Genomic DNA, 24,868 nt, shown 5'->3' with positions numbered 1-24,868 from the left:
TAATCCTGAGTTTTAAAGGCAATCACTATCTTTTAAAAGTAGTGACGAATAAGTCTCTAATGAGGGAATGTGAAGTACTTTTGATATCTGTGGGAGCATGGGCACACACTTTATGAGCATGTGTCATACCACTTATATAATGTTTACTGCAATTTTAAAGCTTTACCCAAGGCATTTCAAAAAGTGATAACTGATGGTTCTTCACAATTTATAAAGATGGACACTTTATTTTTTTTCTTTGCTTTTTCAGTATAAAAGATTGAATGCAGTGATTTTTTTTCCCACTGAGCTACATCCCCAGCTCTTTCTATTTTGAAACAGCGTCCTCCTACTTCAGCCTCCTGAGTCTCTGGAATTACAGGTATGTGCCACCATGCCTAGCATGATGGACATTTAGGCAAAAATTTGAGTGTTACATTATATTTACATGTAAGTATAGGTATTCATACACACACACACACACACACACACACACACACACCCCTCAAAGTTCAGGGAGAGGAGGAGGAGGGGGTATTCCCACTCCAGGGAGAGTGCAGACAAATGTGCAGACAAAAGAGCAGAGTATTATAATGCAGAGTTTGATAAATTGTGCTGTAAATTTTCCATTGTAAAGGAAATTACTATAATAAACAATGTTTTATACCCTGTTTGCTCACTATACATAATTCCATTCATCAATTATGATGCTGGTACATATGAGAAGTAATTAAAAGAAAATGCTAGCATTAAAATTCATCCTAACAAGAGTATGACTAGTCCTTTGTTACAATGGGTTAATTAAATATATAGATTATCTTCATTTTTAAAGCACACCTTAAAAGTGACCTTCAATTACAAATCAATAATTCTTGAATTATCCTGGTATATAATTATGGTTCCCATAAATTATTGTTATATAAAAAAGGTTAATTGATGAATGGCATACAAGAAGTAGATTCTGGAACAGTTTTCCAAAACTCTATTTTTATTTTTAAAAATTTTTATTGGTGCATATTAATTATACATAATGGCATATTTATACAAGTGCATAACACGATTTAATCAATTTCATTGCCCAGTACCTCCCCTTGTCCTCTCCTTTGCCCTGTGCCCATGCCTGGATGCCTTCCACTACCCTAAGTGTCACCCTTCTATTTTCAAGAGATCTCTTTCATTGTTGTTCCTTTTTCTTTTTTTTCCCTCTAACTTCTACAAATAAAAGAAACCATATGACACTTTATTTTTCCAAAACTGTATTTTTAAATGATATTATATAGGCCAGTTCTTTTCCATCACAGATCTGAATATCATAAAAAGCATTATAAAAATGTGGGACAGTTAGCAAAACAAATTCACAAAGAAGAAAGTGATCCTTAAGTCATAATGGCCTACATAGTAGAAATTATGACACACTTTTTTTCTATATGGATTTATACTTCCACAGTCACAGGCAGCTACTCCAACACAGCATCCATAGCTAGTTACAACAAATGTCATAGTATCAGTGACTGGGAAGATATCTTGAATTTTTAATTATAATTTACATAGTCAGTTGGCAAAAGATTAAGGAGAATCCTGTTATACATGAAAACTGGAACCAGAAAAATACCTGAATAGGGATTCATCATGACATGACTACAACCATCTTGAGTCATAACCACCATGATCACTCCTGAGTAACATTGGTCTGTTTTCCCCCATGTAACCTCCCAGCATACTATAAATACACAAAACCATTAGAGTGGTATGTAGAGTTTTATGACCAGACCCTTGTGCCAGGAATGTCCCTGACTCTTTGGTATTAGAGTGAGATAAACCAGGTACATGTAGGCTTAGATGAAGCCATTTGGGTCCCGACCAATATACACATCCTTACTGCTGACCCAAATCAAGGGGATTCACTGATTGTGCTGCCTCACAGGACCATGTTTCTATTAGTAAGTTCCCAATAAACTATACTCTGTGTAATTCTGGATCTGTTCATATCCTTCAGTCTCACAGTACCTGGGGCTATTTCTTATACACTGGGATTATGTTGTTCAGAACAACCTGTTAAGTGTAATACACTCTAGACAATTTGGTTGTTATGTTAGACGGGTTCTCCCAATCCTCACCACCTCTCCTTCTATTTATTAAATTGTAAAGAAAAACTATTTTCATAGACTCTCTTATAGCCAGGTTCAACCAATTAAGTGTAGTCACACAGGGTTTTAGAAAGTGGAATGAGGTGAGAACCATGTCCTTTGTGCTTTGGTTGTTCTGTTGACAGTAAAGATCTGAAAATTTGAAGCTTCTCTGGAACAACATTCCAATGTTCACTCTCCAATTTGCAATAATAACCTCAAAGGTCTTAGCTTTCCTGGTAGACCATGTTTCAAAATCTATAAAAGTTTTAGCTTAGAAGTAGATCCTTTAAATTTTCCAACCTTTCCATAAAACACTTTATTTATGTAGTAAACACTTCTGTTTAATACACCTAACATATTTTCTGGTTCCTGCAACAAAGCATAATCAGGTCCCAATATTTCAGAACAAATTGTGAAAAAAGAATTTTTTTTCCTAAGCAAGTGTATCAGATTTTTAAAATATATTTTATAATAATTGCATGCATTTATAAATTCTTAGAGTTAAAATAATTTTCCACAAAAATTTTTGGACAAAACTACATGGTGCTATTGTGAAAAGATGGTCATTTTTTGGTAATATCTGAGAACTTCATCAATCTTCTTAAAGGCCTTTGGCAATCATGATGTGTAAACTTACCTTTAAAAAAAATATCTGTTATATAATAATCCTTGCTGTATTTGCCAACTATATTAGGTGATCATGAATCCATTATATAACATGTGATACAAATCCTCCATCATCACCTTTCCTGATTTTAAGAAATCTTACAAATTCTGCAAGACTAGCAATATTTCCTTATATCTGTATTTGCATCATGTGTCTTCAAACACCCTATCATTGACAAATTCACTCTGATAAAACTAAAGCATGGTGGATAGTAATAGATGGCCTATGTTAAATAGGGAGGGATTCAGGGTTGGACCTAATATTATAAGTGGTCAATTTATTATTTTGTGTGCATTGTCTATTTTACTTATTTTTTTTAAACAAGGAGATAATTAAGGGCACTTAGCTAATAAAAAGTTGAGAAAATAAGAATTTGATATACTCTATCAGTTCCAAAAGTTTTCAAATATGGGCTGGGGTTGTGGCAGAGCACTTGCCTAGCATGTATGAGGCACTGAGTTCGATTCTCAGCACCGATATAAATAAATAAAGGTCCAGTAATAACTAAAAAAAATAAATAAATAAAAGTTTTCAAGTATAAGATACAATAAGAACCAGAACTAAGAAATGGCAGAGGAAATAGTGATAAGAAAATAAAATTCCAGAACTGAGTCTATAATAAATAAGGCCATAATAGCCAGGTGGTTCCAGTAAGGTGGTAGAGTCCAATAATTTTTTAAGATAATAATATGTTAATATATAATAATAACAGATAGCAGAGACAAAAGTAGAAATTTTTATATAGATAATATTTTTATACAGTTTTTTAATAGAGAACATGGAAGAAAATTTGGGATAAGAGACTATCTGCTTCTTACATTATTCCCATTGTACAAAGAAAAAACAAACAAACAAAAATTTGCTAGACTCTTCATTCCCCTCTATGACTGTAAAATCCTAGTCCTGATTCAATGTTACAATTTTCTTCTTCCATTCCAGGAAGCAGAGCAATTAATTAATGTTCATCTCAAACCTTAACTGACTAGCCTATAAAATAAAGCCAGCCAGCCACTATTACAGAATAGCCAAATATATGTAGGATTTTTTATTCCTGAATTTAGCTAAGAGTCATGAAAGACTCTTATCTGGCCTTCCTTACCCAGGGTATATGGAGGGCTGGCTGGCTCTGAGAGAGTACCAATTCACAGTGTCAGCGGGAACTTTCTATAGTGCTCTCTGGAGAAGGCTTGCCTTGCTTGTCAGCAGTTAAGGGGTGATTTCTCTCTGTGTTTTTAGTTTTGTTGTTGTTCATTTTTAGGGATTTATAAAGAAATTTACATGGTAAATATTGGTCATTATTAAGAAAAAAGATTTTCTATTCTTTAGTCAGTTAAGCAAACATCTTCCTCTTGGGATCCACAGGAAGTGAAGTGAAGATCTATCTTCAGGGCCACCCACTGACAAAGCTCTAATTTAATCTCTAAGAGATTGCCAGGCAGTCTGTGGTCCACAGAAAGCCCTCAATTTAGGAGCCTGCTCTCCTGTGTCCAGTGTCTGGGACTTAATCTTCTCTTTTTTATTTTCATTTATTTATTTATTTGATCTTCTCTCTCTTCAGGATACAAATAGAGGGAGGCCTATCAGATTCTCACAGGACTTGACATTGGAGAAACACACTCTAGACTTCTATATTTTTCAAAAAAGCATTACGAGAAACTGTGTAACACTATCTCATGTTAATGGTTCTTATTATCAAAAATTAAGTATTTTTTTAAAAAGGAAAGGAAAATCAATGTTGGCAATTTTTGCATAGAACATATATAATGGAGGAAAGATAAACCTATTTTTAGTCAACACACTAACTAATGTATTTTATGTAACGCCAATTTTAAGATTATTTGTATTTAAAACTATTGTTTCAAAACCCTCAATCATTAAAAGTGGTAGAGTATTCCATCTACTTTGGCTCAACAATTATATACAATAAGTCAGCCAAAATTCTTCCATTCCTGTATAATCTTACATGTGGGTGGTGATGGTGAGTTCTTATAAATTGTTTGAACACTTGCATATCACAAAATACAAATTGCCATTGAAAAATAAAATGTTCACCAAAAACATTTTTCCAAATGCAACATTATCTGATTCCCAGAAAAAAAGAAAACATTACTGTAACATTAAGGTTACAACTGTCAAAAAGAAAGCCAAGATATACTCAAGTAAAGTTTTTGCTGAAAAGTTAATTTGCTCATCTTTGAAACTTTATTATGTTTATTATGTAAGCAGGATACTTTCAGAACCTAAAATATAAAAACTGCTTATTAGTAAGTTACCACTGTAATAATCTCTTTAGTAAGTTTTGATAGGAGATATGTAATTCATTTTCTACCATTCTTAGATTTTAAGATCTGCTAAATTCTAATAATATATTACCAGAAAGCTAGGGGACTGTATAAAATAGATTAGGGCACATCTATAAAATAGGCATCCTGATCTTCACAGAAGTATATAAACTCTATTTGTTACGTTCTACATTCTGAACCATTCTAAGGTTCTGGAACAAACCAATAAACCAATACATGATAGACATGAATCTATAGGAAAAAAATCCAGATTTTTAAATATGATTATGCACATATGTAAAGTACAATTTCAAATCTGAAGTGAAATTTCAAGAAAGGCTTAAGTATTAGAACATATGGTAAGTTATAAATAACTTATTTAAGGTTTCTAAAGTAGAATATATTATAAAAAAGAAAAGCTTCACACAGAGAGGGCTCAAATGGCATCTATGAATCTTGATAAGGAAACCAAAATGAATTATTGAAAATTAAATTTTTTTGAGCTGAAATGAATATGAATAACTCCTCCAGATCCTTTACTACATAAAAGAGAAATTTGATGTGGAAAGGAGAAAGATAAATTAGAAATCATAATTGGTCACATTACTTTTAGCATAATTATTGATAAACAGATTGATATAAAGGTTAAAGGAATCATCATTAGTCAATAACCTCAGTGGGAGTAATAAACAATGTGTCTGGGAAAGAGGATCAGGAAAAGATGAAATAGGGCTGGGGCTGTAGCTCAGTGGCAGAGCACTTGCCTAGCATGTGTGAGGCACTGAGTTTGATCCTTAGCACCACATAAAAGTAACAAATAAAATAAAGGCATTCTGCAATTTGGAAAGCAGTATGGAGATTTCTTGGAAAGCTGGGAATGGAACCACCATTTGATCCAGCTATTCCCCTTCTCGGACTATACCCAAAAGACCTAAAAAGAGCATACTACAGGGACACAGCCACATCAATGTTTATAGCAGCACAATTCACAATAGCTAGACTATGGAACCAAACTAGATGCCCTTCAATAGATGAATGGATTAAAAAAATGTGGCATTCATACACAATGGAATATTACTCAGCACTAAAAAATAACAAGATCATTTGCAGGGAAATGGAAGGCATTGGAGCAGATTATGCTAAGTGAAGTTAGCCAATCCCTAAAAAACAAATGCCGAATATCTTCTCTGATATAAGGGGGGTGTCTCAAAATGGGATAGGAAGGAAGAGCATGAGAAGAAGATTACCACTAAATAGGGAAGAGAGGTGGGAGGGAAAAGGAGGGAGAAGGGGAGTTGCATGGAAGATGGAAGGAGAACCTCATTGTTATACAGAATACATGTATGATGTTATGATGAGAAAAAGAAAAAAAAAGTGTGTCACATTAGATTGGATAGAGAGAAGTGATGGGAGGGGAGGGGAGGGGAAAGGGGGATAGAAAGGGCAACAGAATAGAATAGACATTATGATTGCTATATGTATATAGGTGACTGTATGACCAATGTGATTCTGCAATCTGTACAATCAGAAAAATGAGAAATTATACCCCAATTGATTCAAATGTATGAATTGCCAGATCATTGTAATGCCATGTGTAGCTAATAAAAATAATAATAATAAAAATAAAGGCATTCTATCCATCTGCAACTACTAAATAAATAAATAAATAAATAAGAAAAGGTGAAATAAATAGTAAAGGAAAGGAACTTGGTGTTTTTGTTCCCTCTTTCATCTTCTAAATTTTCTCTTCAGTTATTTGATGTGGCATTGTGGCACAGTTATGGATCATACTCTAAAACAATATATGTCTTAATTTTCCCAAATAGTGCAAACAAGAAAACGATATTTTATTACAGTTTCACTTTCCTCTAGTGGTCTATGGGTGTAAAGTGCAGTTCCATTTTTCACCTCCTAATCACCTTTCCTGTGTTAACACCCAACTATTCTCAAAGGTCATTTAAAAAAAAAAAAAAAAGCCTTCCTAAAGAACAAAGCTTAGAGAAAATCAAATGGAATGAATTAGGAACATTAGCCAGAGTGGTGGAGCTGCTGCCTTATAAGTTTAACCCTGGCTATTATAAAGAATCAAAGACTACTAACACTTCTGCCTTCTTAAAACCCTCTCTTCTCTTGGCTTCTACAATTTTACACTCCTCTTTTCCCATTCTTCTCTGTTCCCTTCCCTGGATTTGGGGGGGAAGAGGTGAAGACTGTCCTTGGTCTGCTGTCTTCTCTAAATACACTGAAAGACCTCATCAGATTCTGCATCTGTAATTTCTCATCATTGCAATTTTTTCTTTTTTTATCAGTTTACTTAGGCTTGCTAACATCTTTAAACCATTTCTTTAAATCTTTGTCTCTTAAACCAGTTTCCAGTGGATGTCAATGTTTCTGGTGCAGAGACTGCTTTTAGAAGGACAGGCTAATTGATACTCTACAGAGTTACTGACCCCACTGGCAGACTTTCTTTCTTTTTCTTTTTCTTTTTGGTACTGGGGATTAAATCCAGGGCCTTTCGCATGTGCACTCTACCAACTGAACTATATCCCCAACCACCCCCAGTGGCAGTCTTTGCTTGCTATTTTTCCTATATCACATCAACACATTAGTTGAGATTCTCATCACTACACGGATAGGGTTGGAAGTTTAATAGTTGGTCCCCCTAAATGGCTCTACTGTCCCTTTTCCTATCAATATTACATTTCCTGGCCAAGTAATTGTTCCTTAAATATTAACCCATCATTATACTTACTTGTTCAAAAACCCATAGCTCCTACCTTCTGAGCACAAGATATGTTAAATTCTCTACTTGATTTACAAGGTTATAGCCTATAACATTCGGATACCCCATACCCAGTCAGCCCACTGCAGACAGATGCCATGAAGATTAAATAAGATACAGTCAATCATGGTATTCCCATTAGTTATGAATAAAGTAACTGCAAACACTGAAGTAATCAATACTGAACTCCTGCTCCTACAGGAAACACAGGGTTAGATTCCTACAAACATTTGGTTAAATTTTTGTCACCTAATCAGAATATAACCCTGACTTCATGTGTGTTCCTGCTGAAAGACACCTTATTTAATACCTATTGCTGATTCATTAATATTGAATTGATGGCTAGCCTCACAGTAACTTATGCTGGAACAGAGCTCATCTGACCTGCATTTTCTCCATAAGGCACATCATAGCCTTCCTGCTCTTAGGAACACCAGATGGCTCTTTAGCACTAAGATTGGGAACCATTTTAAACAGTGAAATCACCAGGCAAAAATATAAAAAGGTAAAAAACATGGCATTAAAATAGACAACAAAAAGATACTTGTTTACAGATTAAAGCTAAAATAAGAAAGCAGAGCTTCCCCTTGCTCAATATACATAGTTGAGAGACTAAAAGTTTTAATACTCTGTGTATGTTTGCAAGTGACCATGAAAGTACCACATGAATATTGTTTTGAGGAATACAATAAATTTTAGCAAGTAAGTGAGTTTGCAATACACAACTGACAAATAATGATTGACTATATTACGAAAGCAATTTTTAAATACACAGAATATTGCTCAGATAATATTAAAATATGCTAATATGTTGAGTGTTTCCTAAGTGCCAGAATCTCTACAAAGCACTTTACATAAATGAATGCATTTAAAACCCACCAAAACCCTAAGAGATAGGAATTGTTATTATGCCCATTTTATACATGAGGAAACTAAGGCACAGAGTAAAACAATTTCCCTGAAAAGCATAATAAATCTCATAACAACTCTAATAACTAACATTTCATTAGCAGTTCTACTAAATTTCTTCTATGGTTTGAATATGCCCCCCGCCAAAAAAAAAAATCGTGTGTTGAAAACCTGATCCACAGTTAAAATAATTAAATACTTCCAAAAATGGTAATTGGGAGGGAATTAAGATTGGATGAGATCGTGAGGGAAGAGGCCACCATGATGCTAGTAGTGTCTTTATCAAAGGAAGACTGAGCTAGCGCACTTGCTCTGTCCCTTGAAATGTTGCACTCTGCCATATTGTGAAGTAATCAATTTTGAACTCGTGCTCCTACAGGAAACACAGGGTTAAATTCCTGCAAACCTTTGGTTAAATTTTTGTCAACTAATCAGAGAATAACCCTGACTTCATGTTGTGATATGGTAAGAAGGTCCTCAACAAATACTGGTGCCACACTCTTGGATTTTCCAGCTGCCAAAACTGTGAGCTCTATTCTTCAGAAATTACCCAGTCTATAATATTCCATTTTCTGTAGCAACAGAAAATAGACAAAGAAAAATTCTGAAAAAGATTCTCTCCTTCATAACTCCAGCCAGATCTCTGACACCTCTTCTTGACTAGGCCTCAACCGTGGCCTACAAAGACTTGAACAAACACTATCATGCTGTCCAACGGCTCAAGACCACACACCCCCTTAGAGTGCCTACATAAGAAAACTCAAGACTACCAAAAAAATTTGTTGTTTATTTTACCAACACCTAGAGATAGGAACTCTACTTCCTGGTCTCTGGGGGAAACAAAGGATCCTAACTTCAATAACTGCCGTTAGCAGACACTGCTGGTCTAATCCTTTTACACTAATGAGCCCCTTGTAATTTTCACTTCCTTGACTCTCCTGAGTCTCCTCACACTCTTCTCCCTGTTTCTCCATTTTCCCTTTAAAATGCTGTCATCTCTGTCACCTCTCCCTGTTGCAATAGCTACTACAGAGTAATATCTGACCTTACCATCTTTACTAGTATCTGGTTTTGTTTATCTTTGACAGTTCCTCAGTTACAAGTGGAATAACTGGAATTCATACCCATGCAAACTGGTCCGAAGCTCACATTCTCAACCACTATGGTATGAATATAAGCAAATTTTCTACCACTCCCCAAGATGCACACTCTGCTCTCTCTCACCAGGTCTCTCATATGTTTACTCTTTCATCAAACATTTTCTGTGATCCCCATAATGTCAGGTCCTGTGTTAGACATGGGAGGGACAAGGAAAGTACTAATAGTCTTATCCTTAAAGAATTTAATTGTATATTTAATGATTATTGAAAAGGGAGATAAATTATAGGGTGTCATAGAATGCGGACATGAAAAGAGCCTATGGACTGAGGCTCCTCAGGTAATATGTCAAAGAGGAAGTCAAATTTGATGAGTTTAGGTTAAGTAATAAAAATTATGTAAATTAAAATAGGGGAAGTATGAGTGTGGAAGAAACACATACATACAGACGAATACAAAGGACTCTTAAGTTTCAAAAAGCTAGGGTATTTTAAAGGCTGGAATAAGCCCAACAAGAGGAAATAGTGAATGATCAGGCAAAGACAGGATGGCAAGAGAAAACCCTATCTATCAAGCTCAGGAGTCTGTATTTTTTCTCAAAAACTATGAGTGGTCTATGAATGAAATCTAAAAAGATATTAGACATCAGTGAATTTGAATTTTTAGGAAGATAACTCTGGAGGCATTGTGGAAGAGAGATTAGACAGGATTAAGACTCAAAGTAAGAAGACCTGTCAAGAGACTGCTGTAGCAATCAATGGGCTCTGGGCTCTCCAAGGGCTGTCAGGATGCATAGAGAAGCCAAGAGGCTGAAAGCAAGCTGCCTCTCACATCACCTGGATTACTGCCCCTCCCACCCCAACACCACTGCCTTACCTTTACTCTCTTCTCCCTCCTGAAATACTCTTATTCCTCCACCTGCCCAAAATAAGGAGTTGATCAAAGAAACTGTCCTTATAGTTTCTCAAAAACTTTCCCATTGATTTTAAGTTCTGTAATACAAATACGCTACATATCTTAGCAGAATTACCTTACATCTTGCATATCATTTCAAGTACAAAGAAGAGATATATCCCTTTAACTTAACTGCTTAATAACTGGGACATTGTCTTGTAATACCTTGTATTTCCCTCAATATCTACCACAAATATTTTGCATACAGTACGTCAGCAAATTTTTGACAAGGGATAAACATTCTATATAGTCAGCTTTCTACTCCTATGACAGAATACCTGAGAAAAACAACATAAAGGAGGAAAGATTTACTTTGAATAGTTCCAGAGGTTTCAGTCCATAGTACCTTGGCCTCATTGCTGTGGGCCTGTAGTGAGGCAGAACATTATGGAGGGGAGGGTGTGTTAGAGCAAATCTATGGCTCATGGGAACCAGAAAATAGAGAGAAAAGAAGGGATGGAGACAAGATATAGTCCTCTTCAAAATTGTCCCACCTCCTACAGTTTCCACCACCCTCACAATAGTACATTCAGCTACGAATCCCATCAAAGCTTAATCCATGGATGAGGTTAGAACACTTATAAAGTACTTATTAAACATCTTAGAATGAATGATTCGACATTGAGGTGGACTGTAAGAATGGCTAACCCATGGTTTCTAATGTCTCGCCCCCTAAGCCCTATTTTTCTTACTCTGGTTTATATTTTTCTTATTTACTTATCTTGTGAATTGTTTCGTTGATTTGTAATCCTTGTAAGTTCATATAGGTCAAATATCCCTCACCCAAAATGCTTGGGATCAGAAGTGTTTGGGATTTCCGTTTTTTGTTGTTGTTGTTGTTGTTTTTCATTTTGAAGTATTTGCATACATTTAATAAGATATCTTAGGAATGTGACCCAAGTCTAAATGTGAAATTCATTAGTTTCATATATAACTTGTACACATAGCATGAAGGAACTTTTTACAATATTTTTAATAATTTTGCATATCACACAAAGTTTCATGGTAATGGAATTTTTTTCTACTTGTGGCATCATGCTGGAGCACAAGCAGTTTCAGATTCTGAAGCATTTTGGGTTAGAGATGGTAGATTAACCTATATAACTTTTCCTTTAGAGATGGGAAGGACCTTGTATTAAACAATATTTTTTATTCCTAACTCTTCCATATGTCCATTGCATTCTATCCTAATTCAAATGACGCCTTGCTTTTGTAAGTATACATCACCATTTCTTCAGAATTACTTTCACCTCACACCTTTCTTTTAATCTGATGTCTTTTACTTTTCAAATTTTTTCTGTGCCAAGACACTTTCTATGCCAAGACACATGATCTTTCAGGTACCGTGAATTAAGTTTTCCACATCATTTTCCTGTTTCCTTTATTTGTTCCTAAATTAAGATACTTCTGAAAAACTAATAAATTGTACAGAGAGGTCATTGTATAAAGAGCACTATATCGATACTTTAAGAAAATCCAATGGAAAATAATTTTTAATTCAAGTAAATTTGTAATTGAATTGGGTAATAAGGGGCCCCTCTAGGGCTGATGGGAAAGGAATATTGTTCTGACACTTGAGAACTTATTAGCATATAAACTGTTCAACATATATAAGATAGTCCTTATATGTTTCTTTTTATTGCTTAGCACTTTGTCATAAATGTGGCTATTCATTACTAATAAATATTGTAATTTAACTTTTAATTATCTGATATTATCAATCATTACCTACAGCTAGAGTGTTTAAAAATCAAAATTTTTTTATTCTGTTTACCTTTCAAGTGATCTATTAACATTAGAAAGATAAAGAGTTTTAGGAAAATGCTTCAAAATAAAAATTTTGTATATAATTTCAAGAACAAAAAATAGGTTAAACCTTATGACAACCAGTTAAAGCATGCTATGTACACCAATATTTAACTTGAAGCAAACATTTTTAGACAAAATAATTGACACTTAACTATTTATAATCCTTTAGAGTATAAAAGGATTTAATATTTCAAATATCAAAGGATAAGAGAAGAATATTGAAAGTCCTATTTCAGTTAATGACATAATTCTTTGAACAATACAGATTTTTCAGATTTGTTTTTTTAATGCAGATATTGAGCTCTCGGAATTATTAACTACAGGGAGAGAGTAAAGTCAAAATTCATTTAATAAATTCCAATTAGCTTCAGTTGAGAGAACACATGCCTTGAACACACATCTGAAGAAAAACCTGAAAGATGCTTTCCAACTCTGCTGCAGAGCTGACCAAGCAGTCCTGGGGATCTCATTCTGACCACAGAACACTGCAGGCAGTACCAGATGGACCAGCAAACCTGCAATATTTATTATTCATATAGAGCAAACAGGCCTAAATCCTCTTACTTCCTTTGCAGTGGTAATTTACAAAGATACAGAGCTGCCATCTAGTGACTAAAAAGAAAAGAGCAAGGTGCTTAATGTGAAAAATCATAAAGCCTTTTTTTTTTAAAAAAAAAAAAAGCAATAAAACACTAAATTTAGTAAAACTATCACAATTTAGCACATCGAACTTCCAAATGTATAGGTAAACTAATATACCTATATGTATCTATAATGTATCTTGACATCTAATTCTTATAAATAATAGAGCTTAAAATTATTAGGACAACAAAATTAATTTCTCATCTCCTCCATCTAATGGTTCTGGAATAAAATGATACTAAAAAGCCTTAGGGTGCTTTGCACTGTAAAAGTATGAGTTTTTATCATTGTAGAGGTATAGAATCAAATGCATATGCTCTAATCTTAGTTTTTCCCTTCATCAATTTTGTGGCTTTAGGCAAATTACTGTTACCTCCTATCAACATCACTTTTCTCTATCAGTAAAATGTGAATTAAAACAATTATTTTAAAGAAGTATTGTAAGGAATACACAATATAATATAGTAAAACAATAAGTATACAGTAGTAGGTTGATAACTCTAGTTCCTTGTATCACCCTTATGGTCAGTTACTTAGACTTTTATGAAAAATAAAAAACATCATCGAAAATGAGCCAGTCCATTAAAAAAAAACTTATAACAAGGAGTCAACGTTCGCAAAAGTCAGTCATGCCATTGTTATGTTCTTAACCTCAACTTCTTCCAAATATTATTAACTCTTAGTTAATTTATAATATTTCTTGACTTCTGGACACTTCATTGTTCAAATAATGAATATTTATTCAATCTATTTCACCCTTAAGTCTCTGTTTTTAAATCCCCTAGTCCACCAGGTTTTCTGCTTACTGCAATATATTTTACCATACACCATACCTCAAGGAAAAGAGAAAAATCACTAAATAATCTTTCACATAAGCCAAGTGCATCAGCACACAGCTGTAATCTAGCAACTCAGGAGGCTGACACAGAAGGATCCCAGGTTCAAGGCCAGCCTTAGCAAGGTCTTAAGCAATTTAGTAAGACCCTGACTCAAAATAAATAAAAAGTAAAAAACGGATGAGAGCAGGCAAGGTAGCACATGCCTGTAATCCCAGCAGCTTGGGAGGCTGAGGCAATAGTACTGCAAGTCAAAGCCAGCCTCAGCAACTTGGTAAGGCCCTAAGCACCTTAGCAAGACCCTGTGTCTAAATAAAATATAAAAAAGGGCTGGGAATGTGGCTCAGAGGTTAAATGCCATTGGGTTCATCCCCAGTAACAATAAATAAATAGGAATGGGGATGTAGCTCAGGAATAAAGTACCCCGGGGTTCAATCCCCAGTACCAAAAATAAATAAATAATAATATTCCACATGAGTGTGTATTTTAAAGATATTATAACTATAATATTAATATAGAAGACAGTGTTGTACATGTTTTATCATGTTGTTATTACAGAATACTTCTTGTCTAGGTTCTCTTTGGCAGTATCATATACAACAAAGAATTCAGTCAAGTATCACTTGAACATAAAATTTAGAAAAAATTAACATTTTCTTTCAGGTAACAATTTAACCATGACTACCTTAACAACAACAAAAAGCTCAAAAGATAATGAGATGATGTGTTAAAGGCATTCTTTTTTCTTAATTTTACTGAATTTACTATTTCTCTTTTCCCTCTTTTTAGCTTTATCTAATTCACTTTCGGTTAGATTGTAGTTAATTAAATAACCCATCAGCTGAGTCCACCATGCCTCTCCAAGTACCCCCAGGTTGATGTATGTCCCTTCACTGGCAAAAACAAATAAGCTGAAAAAACTTGATTACACTGCCCTTACAAGCAGATTTGCTTTTAATTATAATAGCACATATGATGCTGTATTTTTGTGAAACATCATGGACTATTTTCTATGCTAATGTTATGCCTCATTTCTCCTCCAGGGGGAGCACAATTTTCATGTATGATGCAAGGCTGCTTCTTCAAATGGAAAGTTAGTTTTTAAAATTTTTTTTCCTTCAATTTTAATTGATTCAAGTTAGTTACACATAATGCTAGGATTCCTTTTGACAAAATTATACGTGAAATATCATATTCATAATTATAAATACATGAATATCAGTTCCCAGTACTTTCCCTTAGCCTTACTCTTCTCCTTCCTCCTATTTTCTTATTTAGATGGGATTATTCTACTGTTTTTCCCTTATCCCATGCTTCCTCAGTCCCTTTCTTCTACTCCCCTGATCTTTCTTTTATTTTGATGGAAGCCCCCCAAACAAATACTTGTTTCTTCTCTCTCTTTCATTTTAGACTAGATTCCATATATCAGAAAAAAAAAAAAAAAAAAAAAAAACATTCAACCTTTGACTTTCTGGGATTAGCTTATTTCACTTAGCAAATAGACTCTAAATTTAGGCTTTTAACAGTTTTAAAGGATGAACAATTCTTTAATTTACAGAGAATGGCACTGTCCCAGATCCTCTACATATGTCATTACATAGTAACCAGAAACAGATCTGGGTGTAGAACACAAGTATGAGTCCTCTTTTTTCCTGCTAGACCGCACTCAACAGAACAAACATCCCCTTTATTGTTGATTTCTAACAGCACTAAGTTATTTTCAGAAGCATAGTTGGACAAAAGTATAAATAAATTAAACCAAAAAATTTATATATAAAATATCAACTACTATCCATAATTATTGTTCCACAAAAATATTATCTTCCTTGCCAATTTTTTTTTTTAAAATAATAAGTCCATTTAAGCACAAGAAAAAAAAAAGACAAAACTTTTGGCTTCTTCTGTAACAGAAAAAAGCACCATGGATTTAAACAGATACTAAATAATATTTTTTCCACCAAAGCAATTTAAAAACTTAAGAGGCTGGGAATGTAGCTTGTGGTAGATTGCTTGCCTAGCCTATACAAGGGCCTAAATCCCACTCCCACCACCAAGGGGGGAAAAAGTCTTATTTGATTTTAGAAAAGCTCTGAAAGATTATTTTAAAGAAAGTATCCATCGGACTATTCAGCCAGGCCCATCTCAGAAGAGAAGTCTCCTAAAGTGGCCAGATTTTCCTGCTGGAGACAGCTGTTGTTGGGCCCAGCTCTTTGGCTGGATATAGAATGATGTAGCTTCTGAAAAACTTGTACTCAGTTCCACTTCAAGGCCGATTTTCCATGAAAAACACAAATAAAAGAAAATATCCCCTTCTGCCTGAACAGTTCCCCTAAAGGCTTAGGGGAACAAGGACAACCCAGCCAGCAGAGCAGACTGGAAGATAAATCACAGAGCCTTTCAAGATGTTAAGATAAATGAGATAAACATTTGACATCCTAATAAGATCTCCTTACCTGCTGGGCAGCATCTGAACTTTTTTCCGGAGTTTCCAAAATAGCAGATTGAGATTCTGGATTGGAAAGGAAGCAAGCGGTCAATATCTTTAAAAAAATATTCTTAGTCAAAAAATTAAAATTTTCAGTGAAATATATCTTTAACCATAAGTACTAAAAATATTCAGTCTCTCTTCCAAATATATTAATGGATTATGAGAATATGACTATATGCAGAATATAACACATATAATGACAAACACTCACGTCATTCATTATTTTTAAAAATTGGAATGGTCCTTCTCTGCACATCAAACACAGTTATTTTTCTCAGTGCTAATCTCTATATTGTTGTGCTAGGAGTACTGACTAAGATGTTTACTTATATTAGTCACTTATTTAAAATTCATATATAATGGAAGCCACCTCAATCTTGAAGGATGGGATCTCAAAAGCCTTATCTAACTGTTGACATATTATCTTCTGACTTCAATGAGAGATAGTAAATACTGTTATTGAAACACTGAGTAATAAAGGATTCAGAAGGAATATTGTCATTTGAAATTCTATGAGACTGCAAATTCATCACACTGGAAAACAAAAGAGATAACCACACTGGGAATTTTGTTTAAGCTGAGGGGAACTTTCTTCTAAGTGAAGCCTGAATGCAATTTAAAAACTTAAAAATAAAGCTGGGCATGGTGGTGCATTCCTGTAATCCCAGTGTCTTTTGAGGCTGAAGCAAGAAGATTCCAAGTTTGAGGTCAGCCTCAGCAACTTAGGCCCTGTCTCAAAATTAAAAAAATAAAAAGGACTGGGGATGTAGTTCAGTGTTAAAGTGTCCCAGGGTTCAATCCCTAGTACCAAAAATTAATTAATTAATTAATTAAAAAATTAAAAGGGGCTTTAGGAGTTCCCAATGCCTGAAAACCACTAATCTCATCCACCCTCTGTATTTGAAGATAAGAATCCCCAGCAGTTAACACAAGCAGTTGGTGGTAGGATGAAGACTAAAGGTTATGTCTCTTGCCTATCACATTGCTCCTGGTGACTGACAGACCAGATACAGGACACAAAGTATAGCAGGCACTTTTCACAATCATGTTGACATTCCCAATTCAATAGCTTTGTAACTGATGCACGTGACAATGCTACAGAATAATAAAAAAGTACTTAGTATTTAAACAGATAACATACCATTAAGCTACACTGAAAGTTTTCATTGTGCTCAGATGAATATCACCATATTAAGACAGGTCCATAGGCCTTGTTTGACCTGCCCATGATACCCAACAGGTTTAACCACCTTTGCCTTTCCCCCTTGCTCACTATGCTCCAGCCACCTGGGCAAGCTCTCCATTCTCTAATATACCAATGATTCCCTACTCCACCAGGTCTCCAAAGCCACAGCAGCTATTCTCTAAAGCTCAGAGTGCTCATTCTTCTTCAAGATATCTGCATGCCCTGCTTCCTTGACCCGTCCCTCAGGACTTTGCTCCAGCCTCCTGGAGTGATCTATTTAAAGTAGCAACTCCGTACCCTGCAACATTCCCTATTCCCAGTCTTTACTTTCTCCAAAACATGGACCATCACATCCTACATTCCACAATTTACTTGATGTGCCTACTTATTATCTCTCAATTCCACTGGAACATAAGCTCCATGAAAGCAGCGACTTGTGTCAAAATTGTTCCTCTATCATATTCCAAAACATCTAGAATAGTACCTGGCACATAGCAGTTACTTAAAAAAATTTACTAAGTAATTATAGGAATGAATAAGAAAATAAGTGAAAGATCAAAAGAATGATCAAGATATGAAACTGGGTGCCACCATGAAAAGTTGGGTGAGCTGGGTAGGGAAAGAGAGAATAAGGATTTTATAAGAGGTAGCAAAGATACTTGCCTTGCCTTTGGCTACTTCTTGAACTTTAGCTGAGTTGTTTTTCAAAACAAAATCATTGAGAAAAGCTTGAAGTAGTCACCAATAGATGTTATGGTGACAGCAGAACATAAACAAGTAGACTTAAAATACAACCATAATTCCAGACAACTCCAAAAAACTCTTAGAATTCAACACCAGAGTTCACCAAATTTGAATAAAGATCTTTAGTATCAAAGCTAGTCAACAGTTAAATCCCAAATCTGGAAGACTCTTATGTTTTATTACTTCCAAATCCTCCCAAATAATAGATTGAAGATAAATCCTGCCTTGGTACATATGGGGGAAACTTTCTTTTCTTGTTGTTTCTATTTTGATAGCCCTAGAACAGTCAAGTGATCTCCTGGTAGTTCTTTACATTAGAAATGCATACCATGGGCCAGGCACAGTGGCACACACCCATAATCCCAGCTGCTCAGGAGGCTGAGGTAGGTGGATTGTGAGTTCAATGTCAGCCTCAGCAAAAAAGTGAGGCGCTAAGCAACTCAGTGAGACCCTGTCTTTAAATAAAATACAAAATAGGGTTGGGGCTGGGGCTTAGTAGTAAAGTGGCCCTGAGTTCAATTCCTGGTACCCACACCAAAAAAAAAAGAAAGAAAGAAAAGAAAAAGAAATGCATACAATGCTTCATAGCTTTTTTTTCTATAGTTTATGACCTGGTAATCTGCCCCCCAAAACAAACTTCTGACTCTGGTGGTCAATAAGAACAGTGCAATTTATCAGAACAATGTATTAGAAAACAATGCTTACTATAAATGTTATCAAGCATTCTGAATACCTATGCCCAAATTCCCAGTTTTCCTCCAGTCCAATAGCTACTTGAATGGAATTTATTCTCCTATTCTAACCTTTATCCCTTTCACTGTTCTCTTCATTTCCTTGAAGCCATGTGTTCACACATTTAAGAAAAATTTATATCTCAAAATTCTCTCTTCAAAATCAGAAGCTGGAATGTAGGAAATTTAGAGCATCAGGATTTTGAGAAGAAAAAAGATGCATGGAATAACTCTACTGCAAAATAAAGGGCAAGTGAATGAACACAGCTAAGAAATAAAAATATGAAAGGGAAGGAAAATGATAGAGAATAAAAGAGAAAAAATATGGTAAAGAAGGCATAGGAAGAAAAAAAATAAAGAAAGCCCAAGAAATGGTAAAAGTAGCCTAGAAAAGTTGGCATGGTTGGAACAAATAAATGAACTGGCTCCTGAGTAAGGTCTCAACACTAGAATCTCCATGCAGGTAGAGTTGAGAACTCAGTTTTATCTTAACACTCATAGGGGTCCCTGGATGAAAGTGATCAACTCACATAAACCAATGTACTTGTTACCAACAGTCTACTCCTCCCAGGAGCCAGGGCACTTTCCAGAATTGCCTTAAAAATAAGAAGTCTTAAGCAGGTTTACACAAGCATTCTCTGCTGCAAATAGTCCCTCTATTCTATATTTTATCTTTTGATTAAGTGAGACGCTCAGAGGGATAGAACACTATCAATTTACCCTTGGTCCTTAACAGAATTCCCACAAATATGTGTTAAACCATTTAACCAGCTCTGAGACTGATAGGCCATCTTTACTAAATATTCATCGAGTAGAGTTGTTCTTTTCAGAGAATAACTCAGTGAGAGGGCTATACAAAAACTGCCACCGCCTTCACTCACCCTTTTGAAAATTTAAGAAACTAAATGTTCTGTTTTGTTTTGTTTTTAAATCACTATGAAGCAAAAAGGGAGACAGAAATTCGTGACAGAACTTTAAATATTCTATTTTTTTAAAAAGTTACTTCATACAACTCTGAGCATAATCTAAAATTCTGGGATACATACAATTCCAATATTTTCAGAAGGAATTTCTTTATCATAAAATAAGCCCATCACTCATAAAACAAAACATATGAGTTTCATATTTGTAGAGATATCAACAAGATAATGAATAAGATATACATTTTTGATAAAAAAGGAAAATAAAAATTTCCCCTTTCAACTATATCAACTATGCCTTCTAAAAATAAGAAGCCTTAAGCAGGTTTACATTTTAAGTAAAAATACTTTTACTTAAATTTACTTTATATAATTTACTTAATATAAAATTTACTTAAATGTAAATTTCTAAATATATATAAAATTATTAAATTCAGCTTCTCTAATGGTGTACATCAATTTGATTCAAATCTAGTAAATTTTATTGAAAGAAAATTCACTAAACTTCATTTAAACAGCATGCCTTATGATTGGTTCACTTAATAAATGGTATATGTTTTTAATCTGATATACTATGTCCTCGAGAAATGAAAATGGAGTTAAACATTTAAATTTTCCTAAATGGAATAAAACTTATGTTCTGCTTACTTATTTATTTAATAGCATGAATCTGCTCCTCACTGTCAACAAAAGATATCCACACCCAGAATTCAGCTAGCTAAAGAGAAATTTGTTCAGTTTTACTGGCCCCTAAATATACACACATATTCATGCATGTGCAAACACACAAGCATTCTCTGCTGGAAACAGTCCCTCTAGTCTGTATCTTATCTTTTGATTAAGTGAGACACTCAGAGGGATAGAACACTATCAATTTACCCTTGGTCCTTTACAGAATTCCCACAAATATGTGTTAAAGCATTTAGACAAAACATGTAAATGAATTATATTACTACAATTGCATTACATCACACAAAATCTCTTAGGGACCATCAGAAGCATGGGGGGGGGGGGCATTATTAGAGGCCACCAAAGTTGTGTGTCTCTGAGAAACTGTTGTTTTCAATCTCATGGACATTGAGGATCACACAGAATTGTTCATATTTCCCTTTTTTCTCTGATAAATTTCCAAGCACCTTTAAAATAAACTGTAGGAATTTCTAAGATACATTTCAGTGTTCTAGTTTAACTCCACTTCATTTTATTGTTCTATCCTAAATTCCTTTTAGATGATACATTTCTTTATGATCTTTTTAGACATAGATATTTATAAGCTGCTCAAATCCTTTGTAGAGCAAAGGTGAGTTACAATTCATCCAGCCAGCACAGAAACAGACTTTTTTTTTTTTTAGGATATCTTCAGAAATTTTTCTGTCTTATTTCTACCAGATCATCTTCCATACAATTTCTTTCTTTCTCTTTTTGCAGAGCTGGGTATCCAACTCAGGGCCTTGTACACGTTAGGCAAGTGTTCTATCACTGAACTACACTCAAGTCATGTATACATACATATATACATATATACATACATATATGTTTTTCATTCTATAATTTTCTGTATATGAATTACCTTTCCAAAATAAGTCTTTATTTGCTCTCTGGGCATTGATTTCAAAGAAAGGTAAGGGATTTGGTTTTCTATTGATGAAATAAGATTGATCACATTCCTATTCATATCTACACAGTTTGATTTTTATGCTACATGAATTTAAAAATTCAAGTTAATTATCTCTTTGATTTTTTTATATATCCATCAAATGATCTTTAACACTTGGTATTTGAGCCTCTAAAATGGTCCAGGAACTGTTTCAGTACACACACAAGACTTTCCCTCTAATCTTGCACCACTTGTGTGCTTAGCAGGTATTTTATTTATTTAGATCTTTTCCAAAATAAAGATCTTCATTTATTCATTCAAAGAGTTAAGTATATACTATGTGCCAAAAGGTCTTGAAATGATGGGATTTTATAGGAAGGTGTGTATGTAAAAGGAAGTAAATTATAATCCATAGATCCTGCAAATGATAGAAATATAAATAAAATATCACAGCACTCCAGAAAAAAACAACCGGGGATCGGGTGGAGTGGTTGCATCCTATACATAAGGAGACAAGAAGAGAGAAAAAGTAAAGAGAAAACAAGATAAATGGAAAGATTTTCTCCTTATAAATGCTTCCAACACCAATAGTAATAGAGCACATCACTACCTAACTTTCTTTCCAGCCGGCCCATACTTCCACGAGGCCTTCTATAGAATTCAAAAGGACAGTTGACATACCATAAGCCCATCAGTGGAGATGTGTGGACTGCACAGAGTGCCAGAAGGGAAGCAAGGATTCACAGGAATCTGTGATCCTTCTGTAGCTCACTGGTGAGATGAGGCACCAAGATATCACCTCAGTCTCAGCACTTCAAACTGACATGAAGAAGGGTTATTCTTTCATTAATATATGAAGGTAAAGAAAAAACTATTTTACAGATGGTATCATGCAAAAATTAAAGTGAGATATGTGAAAAAACAAAAGAGGCATTTAATCTGAACTAGCTAAATATGTGAATTAATGACCAATTTTTTAAAAGAGCTAGAAAAAAAATGAGGAACAAAAAAAGTTCTCGATTTTCTAAGATGGACCTGCAAGTCCTCCTTCTTCAAAAGGAAGTAAAGTTACTGGGCATAGTGGTATACATCTGTAACCCAATCTACCAGGAAGTCTAAAACAGGAGAATGGCAAATTTGAGGCTAGCCTCAGCAACTTAGTGAGATCCAGTCTCAAAGTAAAATAAAAAAAAAAAATGGGATGTAGCTCAGTGACAAAAAACTTGCCTAGCATGTGTGAGGCCCTGGGTTCTATCCCAGTAGTATAAAAGAAAAAGAAAAAAGTCATTGAACTATTTTACTTTAAATTCAAATTGAACCCAATCAACAAATGGGCCAAGGACCTGAACAGATACTTCTCAGAAGAGAATGTACAATCAATCAACAAATATATGAAAAAATGTTCATCATCTCTAGCAATTAGAGAAATGCAAATCAAAACTACTCTAAGATATCATCTCACTCTAGTCAGAAATGGCAGCTATTATGAAGACAAACAATAAGTGTTGGAGAGAATGTCGGGGAAAAGGTACACTCATATATTGCTGGTGGGACTGCAAATTGGTACAGCCAATATGGAAAGCAGTATGGAGATTCCTTGGAAATCTGGAATGGAACCACCATTGGACCCAGCTATCCCTCTCCTCAGTCTATACCCAACGGACACAGTGCATACTACAGGGACACAGCCACATCAATGTTTATAGAAGCACAATTCACAATAGCTAAACTGGAGCTAACCTAGATGCCCTTCAGTGGATGAATGGATAAAAAAAAAGTGGCATATATTCACAATGGAATTTTACTCAGCAAAAAAAGAGAATAAAATCATGGCATTTGCTGGTAAATGGATGGCGTTGGAGAAGATAATGCTAAATGAAGTTAGCTAATCCCCAAAAAACAAATGCCAAATGTTTTCTCTAATATAAGGAGGCGGACTCATAATGGGGTGTGGGGAGGCATGAGGGGAATATCTATTCCTAGATATTCTAGATAGGGCAGAGGGGTGGGAAGGAAAGGGAGGGGGCAGGGGATTAGCAAGGATGGTGAAATGTAATAGACATCATTATCCAAAGTACATGTATGAAGACAGGAATTGGTGTCAACATACTTTGTTTACAACCAGAGATATGAAAAATTGTGCTGTATATGTGTAATAAGAATTGTAATACATTCCACTGTCATTTATTTTTTTTAAATCAATAAAAAATAAATGAATAAATAGATAAATTCAAATTGAAAGGGGACACATGTTTTGTTTTGTTTTAGTTTCTTTAGTTGTAGATGGATACAACACGTTTATTTTGTTTAATTTACTTTTATGGGGTGCTAAGGATTGAACCTAGTGTGTCACACTTGCTAGGCAAGTGCTCTACTGTTGGGCTACAACCCCAGCCCTAGAAAGGGGACACAGCAGGAAAAACCCAGAAAACACCACTAGATCACTTTGGAGAAATGAATGTTTTTTGGCTATTTGGATGGATAACAGATCAATTGGAGAAAAAAAGTCACTGTTAAATTACTTTGTATTTACCTCCACCGTCCCCTTCAAGAATGCATATTTTTAAGGGAAACAAGTTATTGTATTAAAAATTATTTGCTCTCGTATTTCTCAAGCTACATCAAATAATGAAAAAAGAATCTTGATTATAAACTCCCTGGTATAAATTCCAACTATCATCTTTACCAAACTAAAATTCAGATGATCACTTTCAATCAACTTTTAATCAAGTGCTCCTTCAGTTACTTAGAAGTAACTGAAAACGTTTCATGACTTTTTTTAAAGTGCATCAAAATGTGGAAGATAATATAGATGTTTCAGTTAGAAAGGTTGAGAAAAACACAGTAGGGAAGAACACATCAAAATATCACCCCAATCAATGATACAAACACAGGTTATGAGCAAATGTTTAAAGGGCTCTCCAAGAAATTGGTTGATTCTACTACATCAATAGCTCTAAATTTTTTAACAATAAACTTTTGACATAAATACAGTAGTGTGTATTGGGACTGATACATTTAATTGTGTGTTTTTCTTTTTAAAAATAAAAGTGCTTGTATTTAGTTGCTTTTTTTTCAGGTGTTATCATGTTAGAATCCTCTCATCTCTGAAGCT

General features: G+C 34.5%; 1 protein-coding gene across 1 annotated transcript in view; it reads right to left on the bottom strand.

Annotated features, from left to right (window-relative positions):
• Positions 1 to 24,868, bottom strand: part of Fmn2 (formin 2) — a 371,367-nt gene that overhangs the window by 259,017 nt on the left and 87,482 nt on the right. The window contains exon 4 of the mRNA XM_071619722.1: positions 16,541 to 16,596. Within this exon, the coding sequence (XP_071475823.1) occupies positions 16,541 to 16,596 (56 nt within the window). The remainder of the gene's footprint in view (positions 1 to 16,540; positions 16,597 to 24,868) is intronic.

This window comes from Marmota flaviventris, chromosome 12 (genome assembly GCF_047511675.1).
Source record: "Marmota flaviventris isolate mMarFla1 chromosome 12, mMarFla1.hap1, whole genome shotgun sequence".
In the NCBI taxonomy this organism is placed as follows: domain Eukaryota; kingdom Metazoa; phylum Chordata; class Mammalia; order Rodentia; family Sciuridae; genus Marmota; species Marmota flaviventris.
This window is presented reverse-complemented; position numbering and strand designations above follow the sequence as displayed.